At 42.7% G+C, this 16,112-nt stretch overlaps 1 protein-coding gene across 4 annotated transcripts in view; it reads left to right on the forward strand.

The window, feature by feature from the left end:
* Positions 1-14,927, forward strand: part of MRPS18A (mitochondrial ribosomal protein S18A) — a 36,580-nt gene extending 21,653 nt beyond the window's left edge. For all 4 annotated transcript variants that reach the window (XM_082216275.1, XM_082216274.1, XM_082216276.1 and 1 more), the window contains 3 exons: positions 2,726-2,849; positions 3,907-3,979; positions 14,509-14,927. In XM_082216275.1, the coding sequence (XP_082072401.1) occupies positions 2,726-2,849; positions 3,907-3,979; positions 14,509-14,653 (342 nt within the window). In that variant the 3' untranslated portion in view covers positions 14,654-14,927. The remainder of the gene's footprint in view (positions 1-2,725; positions 2,850-3,906; positions 3,980-14,508) is intronic.
* Positions 14,928-16,112: the final 1,185 nt, after the last annotated feature.

The following is a 16,112-nucleotide window of genomic DNA, read 5'->3' on the forward strand; positions in this document are numbered from 1 at the left end:
TTGCCAGCTTTTATGTCACATTTGCAGACATCTTTGTAATGCAGAGTTGGTCTGCCAATGGGCCTGGTGCCAGAAGCCAGCTCCCTGTAGAGCATGTTCTTGGGGATGCTTCCACCTTCCATTCTGTGGACATGACCAAGCCAATGTAGATTATCTGCGAACATGCTGGGAATGTGGGCTTGGGAGGACTTTGTTTGTCCTGCCATGTGATGCCCAAAATCTTCCTGACACTGTGGGAGGCATTGAGGCGTCATGTCTGGTGGGTGTAAGTTGCTCACGTCCCACTACCATAAAGCAATGTGCTCCACATGCAAGCCTGGTAGACCTTCATCTTGGTATTGGTCATTATCATCACATTCTCCCGTGCCCTTTTGGAGAGGCAAGACATTGCTGTAGCCACCTTGCCAATATGCTTGTCCAGCTCAGCATCGATGGAGAGGTTGCTGGTTATGGTGGAGCCGAGATAGACAAAATTGTCTACCACCTTAAGCAAGTAGTCACCAGTGCTAATGTGTGGAGTACTGGCAATGTCCTGACCCAAGATGTTGGTCTTCATCAGGGTGATGCTAAGGCTGAACTCCGTGTGGGTTTGGGCAAAACAGTTGATGAGACTCTGTAGAGCTTCCTCAGAGTCCCCTGTCAAAGCTGTGTCATCTACAAACAACATCTCTCCAATAGGGCATAGTTCCATTAATGCAAGGATTTCCATTTCCACAGTGGAACTTTACTTTTTCCTTTCCCCACTACACCCCTCATGCCCTAAATCTGCTGCAGAGCATGGGGGACCCAGAGCAGATTAAAGGGGTGCAGGGAGCGGAAATTCAGCCAAACTTATTGGCACTAACAGAAGTCCTTGTTTGGATAGCACTCGTATTTTTATTTTTGTATTTAAAACCATTGTATTAAATATTTTTTCATAAGGAGATGCTTATTGAATCAAACTTGGCAAATACACCAACTAGGTCCAAATGAATACACCAGATCACAAATCTTTTAAAACAACCTTCATTTACATAGCTCAGAGTTACTATTGCTGTTAGGTAGTTCTCCAACTCCAGTTAAATTGATTTTTTTTTTTTAATTCTTGTAAACCAGACAGTGTGTAAGACAAGGGGGGGGAATGGTTATCATTTTGCAAAAAACACAAGATTTGGAATTCACATTACAAGCTAATACAGTTCAAAAATAATACATGTAAGAGCGTGTGCTGTAATCCTAGATCTTTGAAAGCTTCATCCTGGTCCCCAAATGCCAGGTCATTTGAGGTGGCCCAGGGCTGTTTCATACATTACACTGTTGCAAAACTTTGTAACAAGGAGTCAATCCAATGATATTAAACAGCTTACTTGGGCAAAGTGACTGCTCATGTGGGTGGTGTGCATATTATTTGAGCTGACTGTTGGCTTTTCAAGCAGCTTCCACTCCCATCCCAGTTCCCTAAAAAGTAAACTTGTTTACAGTGTTTATTTTATTTAAAAATATTTATTTCCCACCCTTCATTGCTGAGGCAGTTTTGGTGCAGGGTACATTAAAATTCAATCAACAACATAAAATGAAACATAGCAATGATAAAAAGAATACCTTCTCTTAGAGAGAGAAAAACAAAATCCATCGAAGTGCTAATGTTTAGCAAATGCCTAAGGAAACAGATGGGCCTTCAAGGGGTGCAGAAAACCTCAAGAATTGGTGCCAACTGTGTATTGGAATTCCCTTCCCTCCATAGTCAGTGGTAGCTCCTCATATGTGTAGCTACCTCCCTACTGAGGTGCATCTGGCCCTGTTTCTCTATATATTTTAGGTGACTAATTAAGAAGCATATTTATCAGCTGGCATTTGGGGGAGGAGAGACTCAATCACTGCTGCTATTAGTAACTTTTTAAGAGTGATTTGTTGTTTGTTTTTAAGGATTTTATTATTTTATGCATTTCTATCTATTTGCCTGTAGTAGACTTCCCTTTGGCTTGAATAAATAAATTATTGTGTGCAGCATGGGAAGAATTCATGGGGAAACAACTCCCATGCTGATGTAGTTATGTGCAAGTTAGCCTTTTAAGTTACCTAAATCCTGCTCTTTCATCTCAACTCAACGTAGCTTTTAAAATAATGTTCCTCTTAGCAAAATTTATATCTATTGTTCCAGTTCCACTAAAGAAATACTGTATGTTATTCATTTTGCCACAAGATATTGGTTGAAAGCTCTGGTATGTCCTCTGAGGTAGAGTTGCAATATTGCTCTGTGGATATATTTCCAAAAAAGGTGCAAAACATTTTTCTTCTGGAGGGTATTGTGATGTTTTGGATTCTTCATTTTATAGAGGCACAAATAACACTAAGCAGGCAGGTTTAACTTTACATATAAGAAATAAAAAATGCCTTGTTTCAGGATGGAAACCAATTTGTAACTGACATGGGCATGCTCAGGCTCAGATTATTTTATGATTCGTCTTTCGCAGTGTTACTTGCACTACTGAAATGACACTGTCTTTCCCTTTTTCCATCCTCTGCATTCCATGGCAAGTTAGAGGGAGTGGTTTTTAGTCCAGTAGATAGAGCAAAGCACCTTGGAAACGCCTGATAGTGTTGTAGGAGCTGTTTGTGCAGAAACATCAAAGACTGCTAATCTCTCTTGCTTTTCGGAAGCTTTGGCTCAAACATCACTTTGCAGGTATTATGTCATTCATGCTCTGGTGTTGATTGGGTTTTTCCCTTCTCTTTGCTTCTAAAGGATGTTTTATTGCTCAGTCAATTCATAACCTCTGAGGGAAGGATGCTGCCCAGGAGAGTCACAGGCCTCTGTACGGAAGAGCACAGAAAGGTTGAAGTGTGTGTGAAAATGGCTCATCGAGCAGGTAACTCATTTTGCTTGGGAGCTAACCTCAGTTTTTGAGGCTTCCTTGTGTTGGATTGCATTACATGCAAAAACTGGGCTGCCAAAGATAACTAGGACTCAGTGACCCTATAATGTTATGATCAGAAGGATTTGCCCATCCTGATTTCCTTGCTTCTTAAGAATGCTTCCCAGACTACTATTTTGCAATGCCACAGAGTGTCAGTCCAACTATGATTTTCTGAGTAATTAATGGCTACCTGTTACTGGTTAATTAAACCCTTCTTTTGATGCATATGACAACTCACAATGAGTTAGGCTAGCTAGGCAGTGGTGTAACATTGTAGAGCCCATTGAATGTTTGGATTTTGAATCCTGTTAGTGCTCCAGGTATAACAGAGCAAAACAGCATCAGAGCTGCCAGGAGCCTCCCCACTGCACCTCTTCTCCTTATGTTCTTTGACCTTAATACTAGGCAGGCTCCCATATGCTGTGTGTGAAATAAACCATTCAGGAGGACACAGAGGAAACAGACTCCTGTTTTCTATATTGGAATGTTGCCCAGTATGGCTAGAGATTTACCATCGGCAGCATTTTGACACATACAGGGAGTCTAGAAACCAGTTTGGTTGCAGTTATTTTGCAGTATGTCAAACAGATCTCTTTTTTGAGGAAAAAGAAAAACACTGCTACAGTGAGAAGTTGAGGCTTTTAGTTTTGGACTAAGAGAGAAACTTGAAAATTCTGGTCAGTTTTGGTGACGTACTTTGGTGAATAGATGGAATCTGAGTGAGGTTTCTATTAATAAATGTGTTAGTGACTTTTTTGCTATGGCAACTCAAGGCAACTTACAATATTTTAAGCAAAAACAAACACATACATACATTAAAACTAGCATTTTAAAAATATAATTCTATTTAAATAATAACAATAATTTGGGGATTAGTATGTAAGCTAGAATAGCCTATGGCATCCCACTCTGGGGTGGGCGTGTATGTACTTTAGCTGTGATCTTATGCATACATTTTCTACTCAAACTGACATCTCAATCTCTCCCCCTCCCCAACCCCAATTTTCAGGTTTGCTGCCAAATCATAAACCTAAACTTCCTGAAGGTTTTGTTCCAAAAAACAAGAAACCAAAGCTCAACAGGTCAGTTTTCCTCTGAAAACAGGGGTGTTGTTGTTGTTGTTGTTTTCAGAATTAGAATGCATGGAGTGAAGGCCACAAACTTATTCATGAGCCAGACCTTATAATGTAACCTCTCTCAAAATGGGGAGCAGGCCTTTCTAGCCCTGGGGAGGAGAGAGTGCAAGCAGCCTCTTTATGCTATGTTGGTGATAATGTGACTGGATTTGTTGAATGAAAAGAGTGGAATTGCCAATTGCTGACTGGTGCAGGCCTGGTTGCCAAGTGCTTGAGGTGAACTGGAGCAGAGAAATGAGATATTGAGGGCTTAAGACACGGGCAGGGGATAAGTTTGAGAAATGCTGCAGACAGGTTGATATTTCCATTCTTCATTTTTTTCACATGAATGAACCTGCTTATATTGACCTTGTAAAACGTGTGTGTGTGTGTGAGAGAGAGAGAGAGAGAGAAGGTGCCTTCTTTATCTTTCCTGCCTCTCCCATTAATTCTCTTGCCTACTGTCAACTTTGAAGGAGCTGAGTGCCATTTAAGAAAAATGGAGCTGGGGAAAACAGTCGCTGCCGTCTTCTGTGCTGGTGTGAGCTTTGAAATAGACAGGCTGTCTAGGTATTGGCAGTGGGTGGTGGACGGGACAGGAAGGAGGAGCTCATTAGATTTGTTGCCCTCTTTGTCCTGTGCCTGTTCCTCTTTTGTCTACAGTTTGTAGTTCACCCACGGTTTGCCCTTCCTCTGTTGCTCTCTTCCTTCTCCATCCTGCCCTCCCTCCTTGCCAAGCAGCCCCTTGCCCCTTAATGGGGGAACTTAAACCCCCTGTTGCCTCTTTTGCTTTGCTCTGTGTTAAGAGGTGCTAATCCCCTATTTATGACCTCGCCTTCTGTTTCCATGGGGATGTCAAAGCAGTTTATGAAGTTCATATTAGCAAGCTGTGGGGTTACTAAAGGCCACAGGCACGTTGCTTGAGAAATCAGAGGCTCCAGGCTTTCAGCACAAGATGCCTCTTGCAGTGTGGGCCTAGCCCTTGGTAGTCCATTTCTCTTAAGATGTTGTGCCATAGGCCAGTGTTTCTCTCTGAAGATCATGTTCTGTGCAAATATTGGGGAAGAGTTTTAAGTGTGGCACATGCCTGAGGTTTGAAAAGGAAGACTTCTGCTGCTCCACAGCTTTGCTTTCAGAATATCAAATCTGTATCTTGCAAGTTTCACACATTGATTTATTAACTCCAGGGTGACTCACTGCAGCTGTGAAATAATGCCTACTAGATGAAGGCAGGAAGTGATGAATTCTAGTCCCCTGCCCCCCTCCAAATTTGAATAGGCAAAAGGAGTAGTCGCTCTGTCTGGCATCACATCTACAACAACATTAGGTTTGGTATCCCTGCTTCATCTCCTGTCCTTGCTTTCCTTTGCTTTTCCCACCACCCAGAAGGAATCTGAGAGAGATGGGGGTGAGTGGGGAGCTCAAGGAGAAAGCCAGAAATGGATCTGGCAACAGAGCCAGGCAGCCAGGGAGGAACAAGGGCTGATCTTTAAATGTGGAGAAGGCATTATTAGGGTGGGATAGTTAAGGAAAGTAGGTACTAATGTTTAAGGGGGCTGCTTGGAGTTCTGCTTTTTAGGAATGCTACTCCAGTTCATCAGGGTATTGTCTCTGTCGGCTGGAGGTAGAAAATTCTGCATTTTTGGAGTCTTGCCATGTCTCAACCGCTACAGCAGTGTTGAGGGGTTTGGCTCTGTGCCTACCCCCACCTGTGCCTCCCACGTTGATCTCTGGAACAGCCAGTGATGCAAAGGACAGGAGACTTTTTAACCACTTCCTTTCTACAGCCCTAGGGGGGTTAGGTCATGACACTCTGTCCAAACTGCCATGTCCCATTTTCTTTAGAGCAGCTTCAAAAGAAGCAATTGTGTTTAAGGTACAGGCCCCAAGCTTGAAAGTTGCCGTGTTCAGCTCCTCCGCAGTCTTGTTTAAGTACCTCCAACTTCGGTGCTTCTTGCTTCCACCTGTAAGACTTACATAATTTGCAGTGTCATAAATCACAGTGTTTAAAGGGGGAAGTGACAGGATCTTCGGTAGGAAATAGAGAGACATTTTCCTGCTGTGAAGAAAGATCAATATTTGGGGGACTTTCGTTTCTCAACTCCTCTTGGTCATCTCATCTGTCATTCCTGCCTTTGGGCTACTAAGACTTGAAGTGCCATTTTTGAGCAGTTGGGCAGACCACTGGACGTCTTTACTATAGGAGAAAAAATGTTTTTTGCTTTGGAAACACCAGATCTCTTAGCTCAAGGCTTCCTTTAGCATAGCTTGTTCAGACTTTTCAGTTTGCTTCCCTTCTCAAAGCAAAAGACAAAGGAAACAAAAGATGGATACATCTGTTCCCTCCACAGGTGGCTTTGCCTCACACATTGAGCCTGTTTTGTCCATGGTGATCAAAGTAGCTCCTTGAAAATTCAGCAGGCTCCTCATGCTTGCTTCAGTTAGCAAGCAGGTCCTTCATCTGAAATACCACCATAGAGTTCTGAATATTTCTCCAAGGAAGAATTGGAAAAGTGACAGAAAAGCTGTGCAGTGGCTCTGACTTGACTGATGGAGTCCTACTGGTTACAGCTTGACTAGATTGCCTTCACACAAACACAAGAAAATGACCTTGGATGCTTTTCAAAAGAGTGGTCTTATTGTGGTTCCATTAACACACTTTTAATATACAGGAATATATTTCCCAAAATAAAGTTAATTAAAGTTGAAAGGGGGTGAAGTAAGCAAATCCCTGATTAGTGTGTGTGTGTGTCCCACCCAATCATTCCTTTCAACAACAACCCCCAATGATCTCACCATACATTAAAACGAATTGACCCAGAAAGCTGTTTCCTTAATAAAATCGCCGTCCTGTGTCTGTTTCTGCGGGGTCCTTATTTGCAATATGAACAAATTGTTCAGCAGGAAGATGCATTCGTGCTCCCTTTTCTTTATATGTACTGAGAGAAGAAGGCATAAAAAGCTTAATCAGAAATAACAGTTCATGAGAAATGGTTGTCTAAAAACGTTATAGACTATATATTGAACATGTTCAGATCTTCTGAGAGCAGCTTGCAGTGCTACCTGAAAAATATCAGAACTGAAAAACTTCTCCACTAGAGTTTGTGTGTCTCAGATCTTTTCTTTCATTCACACAAGCATTCAGAATTTTGCATTTTACCACCTCATGATAGGACAGAAAGAGGTTTTTTCTTTTTTAATTTTCTCAGAATGGAAAGTCAGGCATACAGTATGTGTGACTTCATGGGAAATTCTGCTTTACATGTAATGGTTAAATGGTTACTTTAACCTGAAGGCCACTTTCCATGCCCATTTCCCCCTCAAAATTCTTTTCATTGTTCCCCCTAAGCAAAGAGATAAGTAACCCATTGAGCTGTCTTTGTCTGGCCTGGTGCCCTGACTGTACAAAGGCTTGGAGTTCTCTCTCATGGGACAGTGGGAAGAAGCTGGCTGATATCAGATGGCACTGACCAACCAACTGGGCTTGGGGGTAAATGATCTGCTTGAAAACAAGAAAAGTGATTCTGAAATGGAAAGGACCAAATGACGAAAAGTTCAGGCTGTATCTATAAGGCAAGCTATATCGTTCAAGCACCAGCCCCCAAACCTGAACTCCCAAACCACACACATCTTGCATCCAGATGCTCACAGAGAATTACCATCTACATGAAACCTCAGACTGAGGTCATTTAAAGTTTTGTAGTGAGATACCATAAGTTTATTTTATATCATGCCTTACTTCCAAGGAGCTCAACATACAGCTCTGCTTCTCACTTTCATGGGGTTTGATAGTCTCCCTCACCATTCACAATGCTGAGTGTTTAACCAGGCTCTGGAGAGTGAGATGAGTCCAAGGTTTCCTCCAGTGAAGGTTGATGAATTCCATCCCCTCCCCATTCCAAATTTGTGGCAGAAGCCTGAGATTGTTTTTGCTCTGCACTTGGCAGGTGCAAGTACACAGCAGTAACAAGCCTCTGCCTACCATCCTCGGCTCCAGGCTGGAGAGGACGGTGCGCCGGTTTGCACTATGGGCTCAGAGCATTCTCCCTGTTACGCGCTTTCAGGAATGGAAGTAGAGCAAGCCAACATGCCTCTGCTTCCAGCTCAGAGCTATAGATGGGAGGCAGAGGGGTGGGGTTTCCCTCTGATCCTGACAAGTGCTCATCATCCCTTGCTGGTGCTCTGGTGGCAAAAATGGATGAACCTAAAGTGTTGAGATTCAGGACCGACAAAAAGGACTTCTTTGCACAACAAATCATTAACTACAGAATCTGCTACCTCAAGTTATAGTGATTGCCATCCACTTGAGCAACTTTAAAATGAATTAGGCAGATTCATGAAGGATAAAACTGACAATGGCTAGGTCATGATGGCTCTGTACTACCTCCAGCATTGGTAAGAGTATGCCTTTGAATACGTTTCTGGGAACATGAGTGGGGAGAGTGCTGTTGTGTTCATGTACTGCTTGTGAGCTTGCAGTGGGCGACCAGATACCTATGGCAACGGGATGCTGGACTGCCCTTCTCCTTTCATTGTTTGTCCCAGAATGGGACTGGCTAAGGTGAATAGCAAACTTTTAAAAAGATGTGATTTCTGTGTAGAAACTCCTATAGTTCCATAAACCAAATGTTAATATGTGCATTTGCACATTCCAAGGATTTCTATAAGTTTCTAGGTTAATGATTCCCAAACCTTTTTCTCCATAGACCATTTGAAAATTGCTGAGAATCTTGACAGGCCACTTAGGAATTTTTTTGCCTATTGTAGCAATTTTAATGCACTGTGATAGGTGCTTTATGATTTTAAATTGTATTTTTACAGACAGGCTGTGGGTCACCTGAATGAAGCTCAGACCACCAGTGGTTCACAAACCACAGTTTGGGAACCCCTGTTTTAGGCCACTGAAACTGTTTTTGTTGTGTTCATCTACGTTGGTGCAGACCAACTATATCGTTAATGCCATTATAATGTTTCAAGCCTTGTTGAGCCATTCATAAAAATTGGCACGGGGGGAGGGGGGGTAGACACTTTTGTACCAGAATCAATTTGGCAAGCATTAGCAAGCTTTCACAGGGACGCGGGCGGCGCTGTGGGTAAAACCTCAGTGCCTAGGACTTGCTGATCGCAAGGTCGGCGGTTCGAATCCCCGTGGCAGGGTGAGCTCCCGTTGTTCGGTCCCAGCTCCTGCCTACCTAGCAGTTCGAAAGCACCCCTAAGTGCAAGTAGATAAATAGGTACCGCTTTATAGCGGGAAGGTAAACGGCGTTTCCGTGTGCGGCGCTGGCTCGCCAGATGCCGCTTAGTCACACTGGCCACGTGACCCGGAAGTGTCTCCGGACAGCGCTGGCTCCCGGCCTCTTGAGCAAAATGAGCGCGCAACCCTAGAGTCGGACACGACTGGCCTGTACAGGCAGGGGTGCCTTTACCTTTACCTTTAGCAAGCTTTCACATGTTTATGCTCTTGAGTTTAGACATAGTATCTGATCAGTTATAGTTGTATTATGATGGGCTTATAACTGAGACTTGGTGACTGATCCAAGAATAGCCTGTGAGCTTCATAGGCAAATGAAGGTTTGAACCCTGGTCTTCCAGATCTTAGTCCAACATTCTAACAATTGTAGCCTAGCTATTTTACTTGCATGAAGTTAAATTCATAATTGCTGTAGATGGTAAAAGTAATACCCATTGTATCGGTGGATGTACTAAGACCATATTTGTATCTTGTGCTGTTCTTCTCTGAAAACAATAGAAAGTAATTGCAGCATGCTTTTTGAAGGTCAATGGATGCTGGACAATTTAGGATCAACCGGATCACAATCTTGACTACTGTGATTGATATTTATTTATTTATTTATTTATTTATACATGCATACATGCATACATACATACCCCGCCCATCTGTCTGAGTTTCCCCAGTCACTCTGGGCAGTTCCTAACAGAATATTAAAAACACGATCAAACATTTAAAATTTCCCTAAGCAGAGTTGCCTTCAGATGTCTTCTAAAAGTCAGATACAGTGGTATCTCTAGTTACGAATTTAATTCGTTCCAGAGGTCCGTTCTTAACCTGAAACTGTTCTTAACTAGAGGCGTGCTTTCGCTAATGGGGCCTCTTGCTGCCGCTGCGCCGCCGGCACACAATTTCCGTTCTCATCCTGGGGCAAAGTTCTCAACTTGAGGTAACTCTTCCAGGTTAGCGGAGTTTGTAACCTGAAGCGTTTATAACTCGAGGTACCACTGTAGTTTATTACCTTGACATCTGATGGGAGGGCGTTCCACAGGGTAGGCGCCACTACCGAGAAGGCCCTCTGCCTGGTTCCCTGTAACCTCACCTTTCCCTGTTGCAGGAAAAGCCTCACCTTGGGATTTTGTCCAAAATAAACGCCCACAAGTATTAACCTGTATTTCTCTGGTGTTGCTTGGTTTAATTTTTTTGAAAAGAAGAGATAAAGGAACTGTAGTATATCTCTTATTGCCAAGTGTACCACTGATGACTGTATTTGGAAATTAGGGACATGTGGAAACCCTATTCCTCTGCAGAAAATTAGTTTCACCAAAGTGAAATGGGGTTAGGCAAAGAGGGAATGTTTGGCGTAGCAGAGACTGCCTCCAGCCTGAGGGAAATGCTTGTTTTTCTCCCATGCCAAATCATCAACGTTAAAAGGAGTAAATAAACAGGGGCATTTTTTAGTTTTGGACAAAGCATGTTTGAAGTAGTAAAAGTAAAGTGTGTTCCGTGAAGGGCATATGTCCAAAAGTCTGTTTCAGCTAACAGTGAAAAGCCCCCAGTCGGCTTGCTGTTCACAAAAGAAGCCACAGGCCTGGACCAGAGAGTTGGATTAACCTGCTTAAGAAAAACAATAAAAGCTTTAAAATTTGGCCTTTGCTAAATCCCTTTTCCTTCCCAGAATTGGAGTGTGTGCCTCCCAAGGCTCTAATTGAAAATGGAGGGATGTCTTAAGCCATTGACTTCAACATAACTACCTCTCATTGCTTGTGTACCTCCAGATTTCCTCTTCCAGTGAGATCATTTATTATCAAAGGAGCCTCCTTTCCTCCATTAAATGCCTATAAAAGTTGTTTAGTGGGTTACATTGGTATCCTCCTCAACCGTTACAGTGAACAGGCAGTGTCTCCACTGGATTTTATTTATAATCCAGTGGAGAGCCAGTGTTGTGTACTGGTTAGTGTATTGGGTTTATGACCATGGGAGAACAGGATTCAAATCCCCACTCAGCCATGAAGCTCACTGGGTGACCTTGGGCCAGTCACTCACTCTCAGCATAATCTACCTACGGGGTTGTGGCAGCAATAAAATGGGAGGGAGAACTGTGTATGCCACCTTGAGTGCCTTTGGGGGAAATAAATTGATGTTTGGCCTTCAGGTAAAACAAATTTACCCACTTTCAATGAAATACCAGTAGAGCATTTCCAGAATGAACTAGAGTTTTTAAATTTCAGTAGTCCTTCCTAGATTGACCCCACAGACCCAGCTTTATTCTTTTCTGCCCAGAATTAAACACAAAGGCTGGTTTGAGTTAATGCGTTGGGCTGATTTAAAAAAAATTTAATTGGTGCTCCTTTTGCATAAAGCATAATATACTTCTGCTAATTCCTTGCTGCTGATCTTTTTGACTTGTACCTGAAGTGGCTTCTGCACTAATGGACCTGTAATACTAGCTACTGCCATGTGCTGAGGATAGAGGGTTATTGCTGAGCTTCACTTTGGAAGCTGTTTTGTTTCTGAAGCTTGACAGTGTTGAATGCAGAATGCAGTCTGTTTTTTCACTTGGTTTGAAAAGCTCTTTGGGATCCTTTGTTGTGAAAAATGCTGGATTAATGTGAGAGGTTTTTGTATGTTCCATAACTGCTTGGTGTTGTTGAGATTTCATTACCATTTTACAGGGCCCCAATGCTTGCTCACTGATCAAATAAATTACACTAGGATCTGCCCAGAGCACTTAACATCTAAATTTGCATGGTGCAACGAAGACAGGATGACCAAACCACAGGGATGGAGGGGGCATACTGGGGTCATAAGACCATGTTACTGCTCACCAGAGAGTTGTGTGCTCAGCAGTGTTGCATTTTTTTCAGAGAAGAAGCAGACCAGTTCCAGTTTTGGACTGAGCCAAGGTCTAGTGGTGCAGATTACACTGTGGTCATGTTTTTAGTGCTTTAGTGCTCTTGCAAGACTACATAAGAACCTAGCCTGCTTCCTCTCCTCCCCCAATCCCAACTGCTTGCACGGAAGAACAGTAGTTCACCACCACCATGCTGATAGACCAGCACCCCCACACCATTTACAGCTTGGCTTTCCCTGCTGTTTTGATGCATTTGGCTGATCTATTGATTTAGGAAGTATTCTGTATTTTATCAATGCAATTTTATTGTTGGCTGTCATGTTGTTTACCACCTTTTTAAAAAGGTTGGTGGTATAGAATGTTTTGCAAATAAATGACAATTGTGTTAATGTAGATTGAAAACCAAAATACTAATTGCTTATGGTAAAGATGATCTCAACCACCATGTATTTGCAGCCTGAGAATGTGGGAAAGCTGCTTGGATGTATTTGGCTTGCCAATCAAGACTAATAAAAGCTAGCCAGAGGGTGGGTGCTGGGAGTGGAAAATGCCTCCTGAGTTGATGTGTCAGGCTGTTTTAAATAGTTGGGCAGGGGTTGCTCCCTGCTTAAGAGGTCCTTTCTGCACCCTGAAGTGTTGGACAACTCACCCAGTTGCTAACATCCCCTTTTGTGGCAGGGTTCTGGAGACGGTAGTGGTGGCTCAACTTCACACATGCTTGGAGGACACATTTTCTAGACCCATTTCAGTCAGAATTGGATTCACGACTAGAATTAGTGCCAAGACTTTCTTGGTAGCCCTAACTGTTCACCTTTGTTGGGGAAGAGACATGTAGAGTGCAACCCTGTTGATTCTCTTTGATCTCTCAGCAGCCTTTGATACAATTGACCTCTTGAAACAGCTCTGAGGGTTGGGCATTGGAGGCTCAGTATTACAGTGGTAATGTTCCAGGACAATTTCCAATAGCAATGGGGGACTTCTGTTCTGGGGTCCAGAAGTTGTAAAGACAATCTGTTCTGGATAGGGTTACACTCCCCTTGAAAGAGTAAGTGGGGTACTCCTTGATCTACCTTTATACTTGGAGGCCAGGTGGCTACAATGACTAGGAGTGCCTGCATTCAGCTATATGGCTGACTTGCCAACGGTGTCCATTCCTGAGCAGAGAAAGCATGGCTGCAATAATCCACCCTTTGTTAACCTCCAGGTTTGGCTATTGCAATCTACTTTATGTGGGACTGCCCTTGAAAATGGAGGCTGAAATTGGTGCAGAATGCTGCTTCCAGGGTGTTGACAGACACTGCCAACCAGACTCACATAACATCAGTTTTCGAGCTGTACCTCTTTGTTTTGCAGATTCTGTTTCCAACACTAGCAAATCAAACGGAATCCTACAAGAGCCTCACTATAGTCTCTTATAGGCATGTGTGAAAATATGTTCTCCTGCCAAATTCTTATTCCCAAGCAGAAAGAAAACTTAACCTAGTTTCTTAGGAAAATAGACTTAATTCCTTTGGAGACTCTCTAATGAATCTGGCCTATTATGTAGTTGTCTTGTGCCTGCAGCCTATGACTCTGTAGAGCTTGGGGTCTTCCCAAAAAGATGAAACAGGAGGAATACATTTGAAACTGGCCTTTGATGCAGTCAAAAAAACCTGACATCCAGCTATAGCCAGTCAGAATTGAAACCTGCCAGAGGCTTAAGTCAGTATCTGTGTCTGATCTATTTTAAATATTGAAATGGAGAAGAGGGTGGATGATCTTGATTCAGAAACACTGTACATGCCCCAAGCCAGTCTTGTGTAACAACAGCTAGTAGGGAAGGGGAACAGGAGCTGCATTTATCCTGTCATAGACTACACTGGTCCCTGCCAAAGTCCTTGCTGCTGAGTCAAGCAGCTCTGGGTATGTGCAGCTTCAGTGAGTTGCACCTGCTGTCACAACTAAGAGATGCAGCCCACTTGCTCCAAGATGTTCAGTTTCTTTTTGTCAAAAACCCATTAGAATAAGACACCAAGATTATTGCACTATGCTTCACAGTGCCCCAGCATTCACTCTTGTACAAATGAAGAAGAAGAAGAAGAAGAAGAGTTTGGATTTGATATCCCGCCTTTCACTCCCCTTCAGGAGTCTCAAAGCGGCTAACAATCTCCTTTCCCTTCCTCCCCCACAACAAACACTCTGTGAGGTGAGTGGGGCTGAGAGACTTCACAGAAGTGTGACTGGCCCAAGGTCACCCAGCAGCTGCATGTGGAGGAGCGGAGACGCGAACCCGGTTACCCAGATTACGTGACTACCGCTCTTAACCACTACACCACACTGGCTCTCAGTGTGAATGAAACTGAGAACCCCTGAATGTCAGACCTTTTCTCAATTGTGAGTCACTCATGACCTCTTTTCTGCTTCTCTTCACAGGTACCTTACCCGATACTCTATCAAATCTGTGCGGCCCATTTGGAACAAGGGACACAAGTGGTGCAAGGTTCCCATGCCTATATCGCACCCTATACTCCGTGATAATGTTACTTATGGGTCAAAACCTCTTCGTTTTAACCACTAGGATGGTATAGAGCTAGTGTTGACAGCAAATTGCAATAGTTGTGGCTCAGTATTTGTCAATCCATTACAGGTATTTTTATGTCTGGTGCTCTGGAAAGAGCCAAATGAACATTTTTCCTCTGGAGGCATACAGGAATTTTCAGAAAAGAGGGAATTTAATGGCTAAGAAGAATTGTCATTTAACTTGAAAGATAATGCAATAGATGTTGCTTCAGGATAACAAAACTTTATCTTCCTTTATTTAAATCCCAATTAAACTCTTGAGTCGACTCCTAGTGCCGTGTACTGTTTCACTTCTTTGGGTAGCTTCAACCTCTTGCACGCGTACAATAGAGAAATAATTTGTAACTCGCTGCTCAAGTGGATTTCCCCCCTTCCATAGTGATGTCCTTAATTGACATCAATAGCTGGTGTCTGTTACTGCTCATGATGCTGATGGGAGGAAGACAATTAAAGCAGAATAAAAATCCCATTGTCCTGTCCCCCCCCCCCCAAACACACAAAATCCTACAGGAGTGCATGTGTAAACTTAGGAAGAATATTTACCGCAAAGTAGTTCCCCACAGATGCAATAAATACACATTCAGCTTCAATCTTCTGATCAGTTTTATAGGTCCACTTTAGCCTTGAGAGAAAAGTTTATGATCTTGAGGACAAAAATGAGATTAATATTTGTGAAACCAAAAGGAGATTCTGGGAACAGTACAGCCTGCAACCAGTATAGACAAAATCAAACAACTTTGCTCAGTTATTATTATTATTTATTTGTATGCCACCTTTCATCTGTAGCCTGTGATTTGCATACTTTTTGTCCTGTAAAATTTTGAATATTTCAAGGTGATGGGGTAGACTGGGGGAGTATTGCTATAGCCAGGTTGCTGGGAAACATGCACAAGGGAGCCTTAAATGGTGAATATGGGGGAAAGCCTGGTTAGAAGTGAGGCAACTAGTATCACACAACTGTAGTTGTCACTTCCTCTACAGGCTACCTCAGTTTCTATGTTTGGAAATGCTCTGGGTCAAAAAAAATATGCTTAATTCTTTCTGCTGCTCAGCTCTAATGCTTGTTTTATTGCAGCCACTATTTTGAGGCACTGGCCAGCAATCTATTAGATCTACCAGCTCGCAGTAATCCCTCCCTACCTGAACCTATTAACCAAAGTCATCAGACACAGCAACATTCCATTCTCTCTGGAGAGAATGGTATTTTTGTAATGGCTTTTTTATGCTGCAAATGAAAGCTTCTAGAGAGGACCTGTGCATTCTAAACTTCATTTTCACACACAATTACATCTCAGAAATACATGCAACTTATGGAATCTGTGAATATGTGCGGTCAGCCCAATATAATGTATACTTAAAGCAAAAATAATGTCCATAAAGTATCAAGTTCTGAAGTACTGTACACGAAAAATGATTGTACTACAGCCTGATTTTGTTGGTGCAATTGGAAAAGTGAT

The sequence above is a fragment of the Podarcis vaucheri genome (genome assembly GCF_965113315.1).
Source record: "Podarcis vaucheri genome assembly, chromosome: 3".
NCBI lineage: Eukaryota > Metazoa > Chordata > Lepidosauria > Squamata > Lacertidae > Podarcis > Podarcis vaucheri.